At 38.7% G+C, this 17,672-nt stretch overlaps 1 protein-coding gene and 4 long non-coding RNA genes across 7 annotated transcripts in view; 4 read left to right on the forward strand and 1 right to left on the reverse strand.

Annotated features, from left to right (window-relative positions):
- The first annotated feature begins 6 nt into the window (after positions 1-6).
- On the forward strand, positions 7-1,340 carry LOC113472260. The gene is made up of 2 exons (XR_003394655.1): positions 7-676; positions 733-1,340. It is a non-coding gene; the product is annotated as an uncharacterized LOC113472260 (long non-coding RNA).
- A 1,594-nt stretch (positions 1,341-2,934) lies between these two features.
- Positions 2,935-12,462, forward strand: LOC113472262. Its single transcript, XR_003394657.1, has 3 exons — positions 2,935-3,070; positions 11,702-11,823; positions 12,418-12,462. It is a non-coding gene; the product is annotated as an uncharacterized LOC113472262 (long non-coding RNA).
- LOC113472272 lies at positions 4,397-4,873 on the reverse strand. Its single transcript, XR_003394663.1, has 2 exons — positions 4,630-4,873; positions 4,397-4,548 (listed from the first exon to the last, which is right to left on the reverse strand). It is a non-coding gene; the product is annotated as an uncharacterized LOC113472272 (long non-coding RNA).
- Positions 8,036-9,416, forward strand: LOC113472267. Its single transcript, XR_003394661.1, has 2 exons — positions 8,036-8,355; positions 9,226-9,416. It is a non-coding gene; the product is annotated as an uncharacterized LOC113472267 (long non-coding RNA).
- A 3,500-nt stretch (positions 12,463-15,962) lies between the features above and the next one.
- The window catches only part of LOC103521088, a 12,925-nt gene continuing 11,215 nt past the window's right edge, over positions 15,963-17,672 (forward strand). For 2 of the 3 annotated variants that reach the window (XM_017448812.2, XM_026831910.1), the window contains exon 1: positions 15,963-16,086. In XM_017448812.2, the coding sequence (XP_017304301.1) occupies positions 16,016-16,086 (71 nt within the window). In that variant the 5' untranslated portion in view covers positions 15,963-16,015. The remainder of the gene's footprint in view (positions 16,087-17,672) is intronic. The other variant, XM_017448814.2, reaches the window with a different exon arrangement.

Here is a 17,672-nt window from a genome sequence, read left to right on the forward strand (position 1 = left end):
TTTTTTAATTTAATTTAGCTGAAGGCACTATTTTTATGCACGCATTTCTTGCCAGCCAATTTTAAAACATCGAATATTTTCTAGTTCCTGTAGGTAACTCAAAACGGAACCCTAACATAATGTAAAAAAAGTCCTTGTAAAACGTTGGAATGCGCGAATGATAAATAAATGGTCCCGCAATCCCGCATTTATTCCTGTTGTTACACATCTCGATTTAGGCAGAAGAAAATGACGTGCAAAGTATTTCGTGGAGTTTACTAATTTTAACTAATTTATTAATAAAATGGAATATTTTTCAATTGTTAGTAAAAAAAAAAAAAAATACCTAATAAAATAAAAAAATACTCGTAAGTATTAGTAAATGCTTCTATAAAAGTATCATGAGAACAAAGTTAAACAAGTTTGACCTGTTTAACAAAGGGGACTTCTTTAACATAATTAATACACAAATAAATGGCGGGCTGTGATTGGGGACATTGGGTTTGTATAACAAATTTACAACTAAAAAATAAATCTCCAAAATATAAATACTTAGATTACAGGATAGGTACGGGGTACGGCACATAAATTATAAAGTAGTTAGTTGTGACATTCATGTTTATTTTGGCTGATGTTTATTAATACATATTAGAAGTGAAGTTTTTTTTTTAGTTTTTTAAAGCGCTTTAACTACAAGGTCATTCGCGCTGACTTTTAGATTTTTTTAGTTTTTTAAAGCGCTTTAACTACAAGGTCATTCGCGCTGACTTTTAGATCAAATTGGGTGGGGTGTATACATTTATGTGAAGATTAAAGATTGGTTTTATCCCATGTGCAAAGTTAAACAGAGATTTATTATTGTTATGGCCGGAGCCACAATCTGCGTTTAAACTCGGTTTAAGTTTACCTCTAGGTCTAGGATTTAAGAAATCTAGTTGGCAACAACGGGTGAAATCGACCAATCAGATTGTTTAATCCGCTAAACTTGAACTGATTTGAAACGCAGATTGTCACCCGGGCATTAATCAAGCGTTGTAGATTGAGATTAAAGTGACAGTACAAAAACGAGAAGGAAGAACGTCCTTGGAGGATTATTATCGTGTAAACTCGAAAAAGCTCGGCCCTAAAGCCAAGGTGAAAACTCGAATGTGACATAACATTAAATGCATTAGTTTACCAAAGGCGTATTTTTCTTGTTGAATCATGATCATAATCGAGTTATCCGTAATACAGATTCCAATTTTCAAGTAGAATTCTGAACTGAACTTAAAGAAATGAGGATTTATCTAACTTCAGTTCAGGATTCTTACGGAAAACTCATATTACGGGTATGCTACGACACAGATCACAAGCATTTAACGTAGCAGTTATTTCATTGCTACGAAATAAAAACGCCGATGAAACACCCATCTCAGAAATGTTAGTTTACAAATGCAGGAGGTGTTGACAATTAAGGTATGCCCACACTGAACTGTCCACACTGAATCGACAACATAGATTCAGCTAGTCGATCGACGGCCGGTCGACTATGTTTGGAGACACCTTTAGGTAATTTTTCCATAATTGAAAAAAATAAAAATAATAACTCAAGCTGTGGTTATGTACCGGGTTGAGATGAGCTCGGACTAGGTGAGACAGGATATTGCAGGGTTGTCCAACCCGCGGCCCGCGAAACATACTGAGATTTGTCACCACTCAGCATTTGATCAACACACATGTGGGCTTCAGTATTGTATTCCGAAAACATGGTGAGTTCATCAAAGAGGCCTTAAAAAAAGAAGAAAAAAAGTTTATAACAATAAAAAGCAAACTATATCAAAATATGTATATCTACTCTTTACTGAAGTTCAATCAATGGGCACGATCAATACGATTATTGCCAAAGCCCAAGGCAATCTCTGCCATCCAACCCTTGTAGGTTTGTAGAGGGAGCTGTAACAATGGAGGTCTTATCGTCCCAAATCGAAGGCGGAAGGAGGACAGTAGGTATAGAAGAAAGAGGTTTTATAGAGGGATAAATTTACTCCCGGGCGGACATTGCACCCGCGACCTAGGGCGTACAAGGTAGAAAATAGAATAGAATAGACCTTGTTTATCCTGCTCGAATGACGCATTCAAAATTTTAAATCAGGGGAAATAACCCAACAATAGAGTTCTTCCACTCTTGCACTTGGGGCGGGTTAAGATTATACGAATCCCCCACGTGGTATTTTGTAGGTGCAGTGTGGATATGCAGACCTTCAGAACTATAGGTATGTCAGAACCAGAACTTAGTGAATGAGGCAATAGCTCTCTTCTGTTGGCATCAGGGAAGTTTCCTTAAAGGAAGGCCAAGAACAGTTTTTTTTTCAGCCTTCATTTTGCTTTGGGCTGACATTTGGTTTTGGCTACAAATTTTACGAGTGGATGCCCTTCACTCTCAACCTTTGCTATTTCTCTAGCAAGGGAAATTCAAGCTGGTAGGTATACTCCCTCCTATCCAGACTAAACTGGCCTGCTCCCTGTTTAATGCCCCCCAGCTCAAGCAGGGTGCGCCACAAAAACACTGACAACGGCTCAGGGTAGGTAGACCTCATGTACCCTGAGCCATTGTCAGTGTTTTTCTGGCACACCCTGTATAGCTACTATGAAATCTTCAAAATACCATTAAGTACTCTGGCCCAGATAATTCAAACAAACTTAAACATGAACCTAAGTGTAACAGCCCAAAGGCAGTCCTGCATTCAAAATTTTAAATCAGGGGAAATAACCCAACAATAGAGTTCTTCCACTCTTGCACTTGGGTCGGGTTAAGATTATACGAATCCTCACATGAATACAGTATTCAAACACCCTAAATCAGGGAAAATAACCCAAGAATTCTTGCCAATCCCAGGGAAAATAACCCAAACCCAAGAGTTCTTCCACCCTTAAACTTGGGGTACCACATCACTCATTTTTTCAGGCACCATTGAGGACAACCGCAATTGGTACAAGATAGAGAAGACAGATCTGGAGGTCTACGTTCGATCCCCGGCCATACTGAGATTTGTCACCACTCAGCATTTGATCAACACACATGTGGGCTTCAGTATTGTATTCCGAAAACATGGTGAGTTCATCAAACATAAGAGGCCTTAAAAAAAGAAAAAAAGTTTATAACAATAAAAAGCAAACTATATCAAAATATGTACCTATATCTACCCTTTACTGAAATTCAATCAATGGGCACGATTCTCAGCATTTGATCAACACACATGTGGGCTTCAGTATTGTATTCCGAAAACATGGTGAGTTCATCAAACATAAGAGGCCTTAAAAAAAAGAAGAAAAAAAGTTTATAACAATAAAAAGCAAAACATATCAAAATTTGTACCTATATCTACTCTTTACTGAAATTCAATCAATGGGCACGATTAATACGATTATTGCCAAAGCCCAAGGCAATCTCTAATCTCTGCCATCCAACCCTTGTAGGTTTGTAGAGGGAGCTGGTAACAATGGAGGTCTTATCGTCCCAAATCGAAAGCGGAAGGAGGACAATAGAAGAAAGAGGTTTTATAGAGGGATAAATTTACTCCCGGGCGGACATTGCACCCGCGACCTAGGGCGTACAAGGCACAAAGTAGAATAGAATAGACCTTGTTTATCCTGCTCGAACGACACTAACATGGGCGGTTATGGGAATGGGTGTACCCTGAGCCATTGTCAGTGTTTTTCTGGCACACCCTGTATAGCTACTATGAAATCTTCAAAATACCATTAAGTACTCTGGCCCAGAGAATTCAAACAAATTTAAACATGAACCTAAGTGTAACAGCCCAAAGGCAGTCCCAGTTCCAAGTATTGATACAGAAATGGTTCCTGATGTCAAAACAATGGGACCTTGGTCACAAGAGACCAAAGGTCTGATTAAATTGATAGGAGAGAATTTGAATGCAAAGTATGTAAACAGAAAAATTTCTGAATTTCCATTCACATGAAAGGAGAGACAGTAAATTTAATAACAAGATTGAATAGCAGTTCCAAGTATTGATACAGAAATGGTTCCTGATGTCAAAACAATGGGACCTTGGTCACAAGAGACCAAAGGTCTGATTAAATTGATTGGAGAGAATTTGAATGCAAAGTATGTAAACAGAAAAATTTCTGAATTCCTATTCACATGAAAGGAGAGACAGTAAATTTAATAACAAGATTGAATACATCAAAATTATGTGTTTTACAAGCTAAGTAGGTAAAGGCAAAACACTTTGAATTTTTATAATGTTGATCAAAATAGGAAGTAGACTAAGTAAACAATCCAATCTCCAATGACCCCTAGGTAGGAGAAAGAGGACTTGTTGAATACATTGTACAAGGGCATGAGAAATATTAATTACTCTTGAAGTACCTCATAAATAGTAGAAATGAAAATATCCTTGAACATTGCTTACCCTGCAGTTCCTCCGAACAAAAACTTTATATAATTTGGCATTTCTTGATCACCCATTTTGATGGTAGTTTTTGAAGATGATTAATCAAAATAATACACGGTTAACAAAAAATATGGTAAAACCTCTCTGGCTTTGTAAATCTTTCAGTCCAAACCTGTCCTCTCTTCCAAATACCACCCAATGTCAAAGTAGGAAGAAATTCACAATCTGGCTTTGTAAATCTTTCAGTCCAAACCTGTCCTCTCTTCCAAATACCACCCAATGTCAAAGTAGGAAGAAATTCACAATGTTTTAAGTTTTAACTTGAACTGTTTTTGAAATGTCAACAAAACATATCAGGCACTGATAACAGGTGTCTGATAAGTGAATCCTAATCCAACAAGACCCTGATATCAGAACGGAAAGTTAACTGTTATCAACTTATCAAATGAAAATCCAGAGTCCAGCCCTCAAATAAAATTTATTTCAAGGAACAAAATTCAAAATCTCCCGCGCTGTATGTATCGAGATAAGTGGTTTGTACTTTCCCCGCCAGAGAGCAGCACACAAATACAATGCACATTGCATCGTTGTGAACCGATATTTCAAGGCGTATTATTTGCAGTGGTTCTCAAACTGCTGTACCTGGGGCTCCGGAGGAACTTTGAAAATTATGCTTAAAATTTTCTGGCAATTTTAGGATAGGTATTAATGAAAGGATAGGTAATAATGGAACTTCACAAAGTTACTGAGTCTTCCATCAAGATAATAATGAAAATATTTCATCAAATAAGTAAACCTAAAATCTTGATTAATTAAAAGAAAGAATACTCGTACCTAGGCAGGTAGGTACCAAACACTGCATAATTTCAAGGAACAAAATTCAAAATCTCCCGCGCTGTATGTATCGAGATAAGTGGTTTGTACTTTCCCCGCCAGAGAGCAGCACACAAATGCAATGCACATTGCATCGTTGTGAACCGATATTTCAAGGCGTATTATATGCAGTAGTTCTCAAACTGCTGTACCTGGGGCTCCGGAGGAACTTTGATAATTATGCTTGAAATTTTCTGGCAATTTTAGGATAGGTAATAATGAAAGGATAGGTAATAATGGAACTTCACAAAGTTACTGAGTCTTCCATCAAGATAATAATGAAAATATTTCATTAAATAAGTAAACCTAAAATCTTGATTAATTAAAAGAAAGAATACCTAGGCAGGTAGGTATCAAACACTGCATAAGAAGGTAGGTACCTACACGGTACACGTTTATCTTATGGTACTACAGGTATTTGATTTATTTTTATTCCTCCCTTGTTAGATTAAATTCACATTACCTGAGCTTTTATTTGGACAACCAAGAAGAAGCTTCGCAGGTCGTATTTTTAAGGACATGGTTATTCTTAAATCACACACGACAACCCACAGCAACTTCGAACGAAAACCGACGCACTCACAATTCGAGCCCCCACTAAAAATTATAGCTTAAATCACACACGACAACCCACAGCAACTTCGAACGAAAACCGACGCACTCACAATTCGAGCCCCCACTAAAAATTATAGAAAAAAATATTAACAGTCATTTTAATTTAATAATTCCTCGTTATTTTTACAGTTTGTTTATTTTTCACTATCAACATTTCACAGAGATGGGGAGCGAGATAAGGAGATGGCTGAAAAACTCTAGGATTATTTCTCATAGCTTCCTCGTCAAAGTGAACTCTGTAACAGAGGCAGGGTCCCGGGTCCGATTTGTTGAGACAAAAACTGGTACTGGTAGGGACTGACAGTGCGGTCAGTAAGTCAACAACTCGCGCCCTATGCTCTGATCTTCATGGTAAATTAAATGTTTAGAGTTTTAAACGGGTTAATCTCTGGTTCCCTGTGTTGTGACCTAGCCAGAAATCTATGGACCTAGCACCTAAAAGACCGTTCTCTCGTTATTTTTACAGTTTGTTTATTTTTCACTATCAACATTTCACAGAGATGGGGAGCGAGATAAGGAGATGGCTGAAAAACTCTAGAATTATTTCTCATAGCTTCCTCGTCAAAGTGAACTCTGTAACAGAGGCAGGGTCCCGGGTTCGATTTGTTGAGACAAAAACTGGTACTGGTAGGGACTGACAGTGCGGTCAGTAAGTCAACAACTCGCGCCCTATGCTCTGATCTTTATGGTAAATTAAATGTTTAGAATTTTAAACGGGTTAATCTCTGGTTCCCTGTGTTGTGACCTAGCCAGAAATCTATGGACCTAGCACCTAAAAGACCGTTCTCACTTGTCGTGAGTTTCATCCGATTTTTTCCGAACAACAAGTGGAAACAGGCCTTTACTTGGTTTTATGGGCATGCTATGACACAGGCATCCGAAATGAAGCAACAGCTGTTTGACCAAATGAAAGATTTTTTTAAATCCCTTCTGACGAAGTACAATGAATAGCACACAAAAAGCTCACTTTAAGGCTAAAGGCATTAGAAACTGAACTCATGGGGAGTCAGAAAGATGTAATTCAAAGTTTTCCCATAATAGTGTAGGTAATCTCGCTCAGGACAGCCAAACTACTATCACGTAACGTTACGTGACGTAACCTGATGGTAGTGTGATTCTACCTTATGAAGCAACAGCTGTTTGACCAAATGAAAGATTTTTTTAAATCCCTTCTGACGAAGTACAATGAATAGCACACAAAAAGCTCACTTTGAGGCTAAAGGTATTAGAAACTGAACTCATGGGGAGTCAGAAAGATGTACCTAGTTCAAAGTTTTCCCATAATAGTGTAGGTAATCTCGCTCAGGACAGCCAAACTACTATCACGTAACGTGACGTGACGTAACGTGACGAGCTCCACTGATTCTGGTTTCAGTCTGAAAAGAAAATACACATCAGATTAATAAATGAACAAAGAGACATACCTACTTAGAAGGTCTTCTCAATTAAATTTTGTGTGTTGAAATTTTCTATAGAAATCCTATTGAAACAAAGATTATCTCTCTGTGAATCACATCACACATCTGTATGACTCATTGTATGACCACATATTAGGTATGAAGTCATTTGAAGTTAATTATGTCCATACACAGGCGGGGTTCCGTCTTCCCTGAAAATAGATGGGATTATTTTTTGCTTCCTTCAAATTGGGTTAGCCTAGTTTCTTATTAAGTAAACTAGGTAAGAAGATGTAACACAGAACACAGAGGTACCTTAGTACGTCATACACAAAAAGCCCACTCTGACGCTTAGGTGTAGAGGCAAACAGTCCCAAACAGAATGGGTTAAGCTTCTACGAGAATCTACGAATCTAGCTTGGTAGGTTGTAAGTATGTAGATCAGTGGTTCTTAGGAAACCTATGGTACGAAACGGACCAACCAGTCTGTTTTATTTTGGATACTCTGCTCTCAAGCATAGGTACTTTTTGGAGACAAGATTTTTTAAATAGATAAATAAGAAGAATGGTTTATTTCTTGTAGGCAACTCAAACAATCTCTTTCTGATGTTCCTATATAAGTACACATTAGTACTTTTCAGGAAGTACTAATGCAAAGAAGATAATGCCTACCTATATCTTTCCCAGAAAATTCTGATTTCTACTCACGCTTTGAACTTGTTTAGCAGTAAATTATAGGTTCCCAGTCTTGTAGTGGTGTAAGTTGCCCGTGACGAGCCGTAACGTGATGGTAGTGTGTTTCTCTACCTTTAGGTGTACGGACAAACAGCCTTAAGTTGGGTCTTCTACGAATCTACTCGTAGTACAATGCTTACTCTAAGGGAAGTCTCGAATGCAAGGGCCGTATGACGAATAGCTCCCGGAGTCACAGTGTTTGCGGCGTTATCATAGCTAGAATCACACGTTGTACTCCATGCGGTTTAGTAGAGTGCACAAAGTCGCGGAAAAGTGCACCGAACCGCGATGTCTAGGAATCAAATGAAGTTCGCGCTACACCGAGGGAGAACTTTGTGGTACCTGACTGCAATATTATGGTGAGTACCTTGCACACACGATAAGGGAAGTAAAAAATAAAAGCAGAAACACTTGGTTAAATTTTTCATCATAGGAAGAACAAGCTGGGTCCGTCCCTCCGGGAATTTTTTAGCCCGTTGTTTACTCGATCGTGGAAAATTAGTACCCAAGTACCTACCTAATTTGTTTAATATTCAGGTTATTATTAGTATTACTCGCACAGCGTGCTCGGGAGGTTGCGTATACGGTCGCGCTGCGCGCTCCCGGGGTTGTGCATATGGTCGAGCTTCGCGGTCCCTTGTTCACGGTCGCGCTCCCGGGGCTTCGCGGTTGTGCATGCGGTTTGGATAAGTCCTTCTATGCTCTATGGGGACAGACAGACAGACGACACCGAAGCGAACACAATAGTCCGTCGCTATAGCTTTTATTATTACTATTGTAATTTAATAAAGGAAGGGCGGACTAAAAACCAGAAACACTTTTAGTAAAACTTTTTATGATTAAAGAAAGTTGAGTGGCCGAGAATGCCCCGGGCAATAACCCGGTTCAATTTTGTAAGTTTTTTTTTCACTTTCCTTTATCCTATAGTTTCATTCTTCTTCTTACGTTGTCTTCCGAAGCTGATTGCTCTATGCTCCAAGCTCCACTCTTTTTTGAACATTTGAAGCAAAGGAGGAATTTTCAATCGTTTAAGCATACTTAAATGCTTGTCACAAATATCGTTCCCCGATTATTACACCTAGATAAATTTTATGACTTGACTTGGACTCGAACCACTATCCTCCACATCCAACGCGTTAACCATTGCACCATTGAGGTTCGTGTTTTGAGCTATAACATAGAAAGCAATACTTGGACTGACACTTGACAGTACATCAGTTGTGTTTCAGGCCAGCAGACCAAGCCTCAATGTTCTCACAAGATAGAGGTGAACGCTCAAGTAGGCAGAATACAATCCCCTGGCTATCCATACCCGTATAGGTCAGGGTGTGAATGGACTTACACTATCAATGTGGGAGAGTATGGGAGTGAGATTGAGATCATTATGCAGACGTTTGATATCGATCAGGCTGCTGGAGACAACCTGTATGTAGCTACTGGTAAGTCATCAAGATCAGGCTGCTGGAGACAACCTGTATGTAGCTACTGGTAAGTCATCAAGATCAGGCTGCTGGAGACAACCTGTATGTAGCTACTGGTAAGTCATCAAGATCAGGCTGCTGGAGACAACCTGTATGTAGCTACTGGTAAGTCATCAAGATCAGGCTGCTGGAGACAACCTGTATGTAGCTACTGGTAAGTCATCAAGATCAGGCTGCTGGAGACAACCTGTATGTAGCTACTGGTAAGTCATCAAGATCAGGCTGCTGGAGACAACCTGTATGTAGCTACTGGTAAGTCATCAAGAGTAAGTCATCGAACATCCTACATTGAGAAGAAAAAACTAGGGTGCCGGAAGCCCAATCGAGTGACTGGGTTCCGGAACTCTAAGACGGAACTTTACATCTGGACACTCTCACGTTTTAACAAAAAGCCCACTCTCAGGCTTAGATGTAGGGGCAAACAACCCTAAAAGTCGGGTTAAGTTTTCATATTATCAAAGGTCAGAGGTTCAGTTTAATTAGCATAAATATGGTAGGTTCTATTATTGGTTCTGATACTCTGCTTTATAGAATACCTACTTGTAGAACCCTATTTATTATTTTATCAGACATGATAATACAAGACTGTAGATAACAAAATATGAATGCTAAATATGTATATACCTACAGCCCCTTGCTGGTTTGATAGTTTAACACAGTTACCCAATTTTAATTATTCACTCAGATTGATATTACCTATGTATAGTAAGTTGGTAAGTGCATATGTATGCACCTGAATTGTTTTAAAAAGAATTCAAGAACTTATCAGTCTTCCAAAGAAAAACCTTGAGACCTAACTTTCATTTTGACCCTCTAGCTCTACATACAAATGTTATTATTACACCATTAGATTTAGTAAAGTGTACATAGAACAAGGCAGAATGAACAGTTAAGGTAACTAAGCCTATATGATTCATGTATGCCCTTAGGAAAAGTATTATTTTGTAGGTGCAGTGTGGATATGCAGACCTTCAGAACTATAGGTATGTCAGAACCAGAACTTAGTGAATGAGGCAATAGCTCTCTGTTGGCATCAGGGGAGTTTCCTTAAAGGAAGGCAAACAGTTTTTTTTTTCCAGCCTTCATTTTGCTTTGGGCTGACATTTATTTTGGTTTTGGCTACAAATTTTACGAGTGGATGCCCTTCACTCTCAACCTTTGCTATTTCTCTAGCAAGGGAAATTCAGGCTGGTATACTTCCTCCTATTCAGACTAAACTGGCCTACTCCCTGTTTAATGTACCCCAGCTCAAGCAGGGTGCGCCAGAAAAACACTGACAATGGCTCAGGGTAGGTAGACCTCACCTACCCTGAGCCATTGTCAGTGTTTTTCTGGCACACCCTGTATAGCTACTATGAAATCTTCAAAATACCATTAAGTACTCTGGCCCAGAGAATTCAAACAAATTTAAACATGAACCTAAGTGTAACAGCCCAAAGGCAGTCCCAGTTCCAAGTATTGATACAGAAATGGTTCCTGATGTCAAAACAATGGGACCTTGGTCACAAGAGACCAAAGGTCTGATTAAATTGATTGGAGAGAATTTGAATGCAAAGTATGTAAACAGATAAATTTCTGAATTTCCATTCACATGAAAGGAGAGACAGTAAATTTAATAACAAGATTGAATAGATCAAAATTATGTGTTTTACAAGCTAAGTAGGTAAAGGCAAAACACTTTGAATTTTTATAATGTTGATCAAAATAGGAAGTAGACTAAGTAAACAATCCAATCTCCAATGACCCCTAGGTAGGAGAAAGAGGACTTGGTCGCAAGTAGCAAGTCGCAAGATGCTACGTAGCATGCATCTTCAAAGACCAGACCATTATTTCAAATGAAACCTTCCTCACTGAGGATACATGTTGCTACTTGAACCCTGGAAACAAGTAACAGTGTTACTTCAACACCAACAGTCTGGAGTTTTGTTAGTTGCTACTTGTGATTGTTTGTGGGAAAAATTATTTTTTGAATCAATTTCTATTGTCACATGTTGTTAGTTGTTACTCCAATGTGAAAGTTCATGTTTCTTTGAACAAGATTCAGGACGTAAGCAGTAGCATCTTGCGACTTGCTACTTGCGACGTGTTACCTCAGTGCGAAACGCGCCCATGGGCGGTTATGGGAATGGGTATAACCGCCAAAGTAGACACTTGGAAGGGTACAATGTAATAGACGTGCAACGACCCACAGCTATCTAGGCTAACTTGTCATTTTGGTTTTCAGATGACATGGACAATTTCGGTACCACTACCACAGAACTTGCCACTTCTACTTCGGAACGTAACACAGCTCCTTGCTATAACAACTGGCTACTCATTCAACTCAAAGGACTCTCTTTAGCTGAAGTAAGACGAGAAAACACCCTAATATGTATACCGAAGGGTGTTCCCTAAATGGACAAAAGGAAAGGCGGAGATAGGACATTAGCTAAGGGAGAGAAAGAGCACCTCAAAGATTTTTTTCTTGGTTCACCATTGCTATAACAACTGGCTACTCATTCAACTCAAAGGACTCTCTTTAGCTGAAGTAAGACGAGAAAACACCCTAATATACTGATGGCTGACTGATGGCTGTTCCCTAAATGGACAAAAGGGAAGGCGGAGATAGAACATTAGCTAAGGGAGAGAAAGAGCAACTCGAAGAATTTTTTCTTGGTTCACCATTTGTGATCACAGTGGATAATACATTACTTTGAACTTTTTTTCCAAGAGGTTTGACAGAGGGAACTGTAAAACCGGGGATCTCATCGTCCCGAAATCGAAGAGAATAGGATAGGAGAAAGTCAGCCGTTCCGAGAACGAACCTTATTTGTTTAGGATAAAGTTCACCGCGGGTGGGATTTGAACCCGCGACCCAGCGCTTACAAGGCAGACACTTAGAACTTTACATTTATTATTAGGACAGACTTCTCATGTTTTCAAGGAACATTGGGATTTCAGTTTCAGCAAAGGAAAGAATCATTCCAGCGAGCCATGGCCAATGTGTTGCTATAACAACTGGCTACTCATTCAACTCAAAGGACTCTCTTTAGCTGAAGTAAGACGAGAAAACACCCTAATATACTGATGGCTGTTCCCTAAATGGACAAAAGGAAAGGCGGAGATAGGACATTAGCTAAGGGAGAGAAAGAGCAACTCAAAGAATTTTTTCTTGGTTCACCATTTGTGATCACAATGGATAATACATTACTTTGAACAGTACATAGTACATACTTTGATAGCAATAAAAAGACCGCAGAGTACCATATTACTTTCTATTTTGATAAATAATAAAAAGACGGCGTGAGCCCTTTGTAATAAAATCGATTTGAACATTTTCAACAACAGAAATTGGATTTTTTTCAAATTCTTCGTCCCTACTTTCCCGGTAACGTATTCGGTTCAGTGCTAAATCCAGTTCCCATTGAAGCTTAAGTATACACAAAAAGCCCACTCAGACGCTTAAGTATAGGGGCAAGTCATAGGTTTCCCCTCTCACATTTTACCGATTATTTTAACCAAGAATATTGATACGAGACACACACCCTAATTCCAATGAGTACATACTTTGATAGCAATAAAAAGACCGCAGAGTACCATATTACTTTCTATTTTGATAAATAATAAAAAGACGGCGTGTGCCCTTTGTGATAAAATCGATTTGAACATTTTGTACAACAGAAATTGGATTTTTTTCAAATTCTTCGTCCCTACTTTCCCGGTAACGTAATCGGTTCAGTGCTAAATCCAGTTCCCATTGAAGCTTTAGTATACACAAAAAACCCACTCAGACGCTTAAGTATAGCGGCAAACAGCACTAAAGGATGGGTTAAGCTTATACGAATCCCATTGAAGCAGGTGGTCAATTTCTTGAGCAACAAAATTGGATTTTTTTTTTTTTTTTTTTCAAATTCTTCGTTCCTACTTTCCCGGTAACGTAATCGGTTCAGTGCTAAATCCAGTTCCCATTGAAGCTTTAGTATACACAAAAAGCCCACTCAGACGCTTAAGCATAGGGGCAAACAGCCCTAAAGGATGGGATAAGCTTATATACGAATCCCATTGAAGCAGGTGGTCAATTTCCCAGGTGTCGGTTTGCCGGAATGAAAATACCCCTAAAGTTTTGTCAAGTTTCAAAAGGAAGTTTGACTTTCGGATTTTTTTTTAAAGTGTGCTAACATTTGTTCTCGCCTCGATATTGAAAGAAGGAATCTAGGGCTTGTTTTCGAGCTCGAATTCCCGGAGCTTATTTTCAGTGAAGGCGATCCGGTCCATTCATTATTCCAAGAGGAGATAATTTTCGATTTTAGTAATACTTTGTAATTTGCTCTTTTTTAAATCGGGGGTCTTCTTTAATCTTTAAACAAATCTTTGAATCTTTAAACAAAAATGTAAATCCTTATAATATCACACTTAGTGTACATACAAAAACTTAGGATTATTGGCTTTGTAATTGCCTGTAAAAAAAAAAAAAAAAAAACGAAGTGTTTGACTTTCGGAATTTTTTCAGCTATGACAAGCTCATCCTGATCAACTCCGTGGACAATTGCAAGCACTGCTTCCTTTACAAGGACCAATGTATCCAGGTGAACATCTCTATCAATAGCAACAACATCGGATTCCAGGAGATCAGACAGATCTGGAATCTCTACAAGGATTGCTATCTGTTCCGGTCGATTGGCATTGAGGTAAGTGTGGATCGTCAGTCTTCTTCTTTTTCTTCGCATTTTCCCGTGTACAGACGGGGTCGGTGTTTTTCGTCAGCTTCTCAATCAGCCCTAACTAGAGTCATTGCTTTGGGCTTACATATGGTTTTGGCTACAAATTTTACGAGTGGATGCCCTTCGCACACAACCTTTGCTATTTCTTTAGCAAGGGAAAAGTGTGGACATTTTATCAAACAGGTTCGATCCCAGCCGAGGTATGGATTTTTTTTTTTTTGTTGAGTGTTTCCCCGCGGTTTTTTTTTCGTAGCAATGAAACAACTGCTACATTGGACGCTTGATGTGGCCTGTGGCGTGGCATGCCCATCCCGTAGTTTGCCTTTCGTCAGATGGGCGAGAAGGGGCACAATACTTCCCATTTAGGTGCTGGGTCAACACGAGAACACCAGAAAGTAACCCGTTGAAATATTTGCAATCGAAAAACGAGTACAAATTTTTGTCGATGGTGGGATTCGAACCCGGGACCTTCTGCATGGCAAGCAGGGTCTTATCATTTATTATCGAATTCCCACTTAACGATCTGTCGAAAGATCAGAGTGGTAGTCATGTAGCTTTACACCTTCTAAGTCTGATAACCTGTTTTACACGCTTTTCTATGTTGGTTTTCAGGAGCACACTAATTCGGATTACCAAATGGATGGCTTAATAATGACTTGGCTCGTAGCTTCTGTTCTGCTCGCTATTACTGTAGTCATACTGCTAGCTATTCTAATCAAGAACAAGCGGATCCTTACTTATGTCACTTGGTAAGTATCAAACCTACTGATTTCGGCGAGAAGGACCTTCAAAAGATTAGGGCCTATAAACTTCACAGGTTTTTTTTTAGAGGTTTGACAAAGGGTCTGCTAAGGTCTTATCATCCCGAAATCGAAGAGAAGGAAGACAGGAAAAAGCCAGCCGTTCCGAGAACGAACATTATCCCATCAGGATAAAGTCCGCCCCGGGCGGGAATCGAACCCGCGGCCTAACGCTTACAAGGCAGACGCGCTACCAATCAAGCTAACTAGGCTGGCAAAGTTCTGCGATTACCTACATACTCGTAACTAATTCTTGCTTGAACAGTTAATAATTTTCCATTTCATACATTCCAGGTTTCAAATGAGCTCCAAATCAGGCTCCAAAGATCAGGACATCATCTTCCCATCTAAAAGCGGACACTGTGAGAATTTCCGTCCCTACCTACCCAACTATGACCATTGTAAGTTATCATAAGTGTTTAATTTTTTTATTTTACAGTGTCATTATTTCTCGACGATCTATTTCTCAAGATAGAGTGTTTTTTTTTTACAAAGATTTATTTGCAATATTTGCATTGAATCAAAATCAATTAAAAAGAAACTTAACAGTGATTTGTGTAAAAATCAAAATTACTATGGACGGGCAAATTTGTTTATTCTATGTTTATTTATAGGTAGAATTATAGATATCCATGTTGAAATTGATGGGAGTAGGTAGGTTGACTTCTCTTAGAATGGTCTTATGACGCAACTTGTGGGAAAGCAAAGTGCAAAGAGCCAATAGACTAAGAAATATGCGAATATTTTTGTCGATTTCAGATGTGAAACCCAACAAGAAGAAGCATAGAAAGACCGGATCTACAAAACAACAGGTCTCCCTTAGTAATGATGACATAGATTTTGATGCCATGTTGTATTCTCTTGAGATGTATAATCCCTCTTTGAGATTTAGTGCCATGCAAGGAGACCCCATGTGAGTTTATCAATGAGTATTATTTATAAATAAACCGATAATATGAAATCAACTATAGATAACGACAAGTACTCCATGCGGTTTAGTAGAGTGCACAAAGTCGCGGAAAAGTGCACCGAACCGCGATGTCTAGGAATCAAATGAAGTTCGCGCTACATCGAGGGAGAACTTTGTGGTACCTGACTGCAATATTATGGTGAGTACCTTGCACACACGACAAGGGAAGTAAAAAATAAAAGCAGAAACACTTGGTTAAATTTTTCATCATATGAAGAACAAGCTGGGTCCGTATCCCTCTGTTCGTAGATAAATCGAATATACCTAGTTTATCCTGCCCAAATATTACTAAAAAGTTCCTTTAACCCAACAGTCTAAACAAGGTCTGGTGAACTAGTATATTCTATAGGAAGTAACATGCTATTTACAGCACAAGTTAACAGATACAATAATTAAAAAAAAAAGATCTTACTTAATTTAATAGAATTGCTGCAAATACTGCTAACTCCAAGGAACTTAAACAGGAATATGTGTATTTTTCACATTTAAATTATTGAACTCGATTTTTTTTTCTCATACAGGGAGGTTCATACACACAATCATCCTCTACCAACCAGTGCCAATCTCCCACGAGTTGATCCACCCAATGAAAAGCTCCGAAGATATCCAACCAAAGAGTTTTTCTGAGATTCGAATCCCGCCGAGCACAAGATTTATAAATATGGGTCAGGTGAGATTCAGAAATCAAAGGAAATTCAAGAGAGAGAGAGAGAGAGAGAGAGAGAGAGAGAGATTGAAGGATTTTCTGAGGTTCGAACCCCGCCATATTTCTGAATATGGGTCAAATGAGATTCAGAAATCGAAAAACTTTCAAGAGAGATTGAAGGATTTTCAGAAATCAAAGGAATTTCAAGAGAGTAGGAGAAAAGGAAGGGGGGACACAGTCATATCCGAATCTTACCTCTCTAGGGGAGACATTTCCAAGCTGAGCAATTCAGCAGGGTTGAAATATTCCAAGCAAGATCACTTTCCAGGTAATCTCACGTTCAGCGGAATCTGAAATGAGAAAATAGAGTAGACTTAGTTCAAGTTTTTATATTGGAAATGGACTTGGTTTTTATATTGGCAACAGGCTTGGCTTTTATATTGGCAATGGGCTTCGCTTAAGTTTATGTTGTTTGTAAATTTCGAGGAGAAATTATCTCGAAAACTATGTTTCTCCCCTACCTACAGGTGTATTTTTTCTGAAGGGATGAATCAATAGCAGCAATTCAGCAGGGTTAAAATATTCCAAGCAAGATCACTTTCCAGGTAATCTCACGTTCAGCGGAATCTGAAATGAGAAAATAGAGTGGACTTAGTTCAAGTCTTTATATTGGAAATAGACTTGGTTTTTATATTGGCAACAGGCTTGGCTTTTATATTGGCAATGGGCTCTTCGCTTAAGTTTATGTTGTTTGTAAATTTCGAGGAGAAATTATCTCGAAAACCATGTTTCTCCCCTACCTACAGGTTTATTTTTTCTGAAAGGATGAATCAATTGTTATATCAAGTATGTTGGTTGTACATCCATGCCTATTGTAAGATAAGAATACAAAGATTATGTCTGAACAAAGCATCACTTTTTTTCATCTTCACATCTTCTTGTTCTTCTTCTTCTTTTTTTTTTTTTTTTTTTTTTAAGGGGTATGACAGAGGAAACTGTAACTGCTAAGGTCTTATCGTCCCGAAAGCGAATAGAGAAGGAAGACAGGATAGGAGAAAGCCAGCCGTTCCGAGAACGAA

The sequence above is a fragment of the Diaphorina citri genome, unplaced genomic scaffold, assembly GCF_000475195.1.
Source record: "Diaphorina citri unplaced genomic scaffold, Diaci psyllid genome assembly version 1.1 scaffold73, whole genome shotgun sequence".
Taxonomy (NCBI): Eukaryota; Metazoa; Arthropoda; class Insecta; order Hemiptera; family Psyllidae; genus Diaphorina; species Diaphorina citri.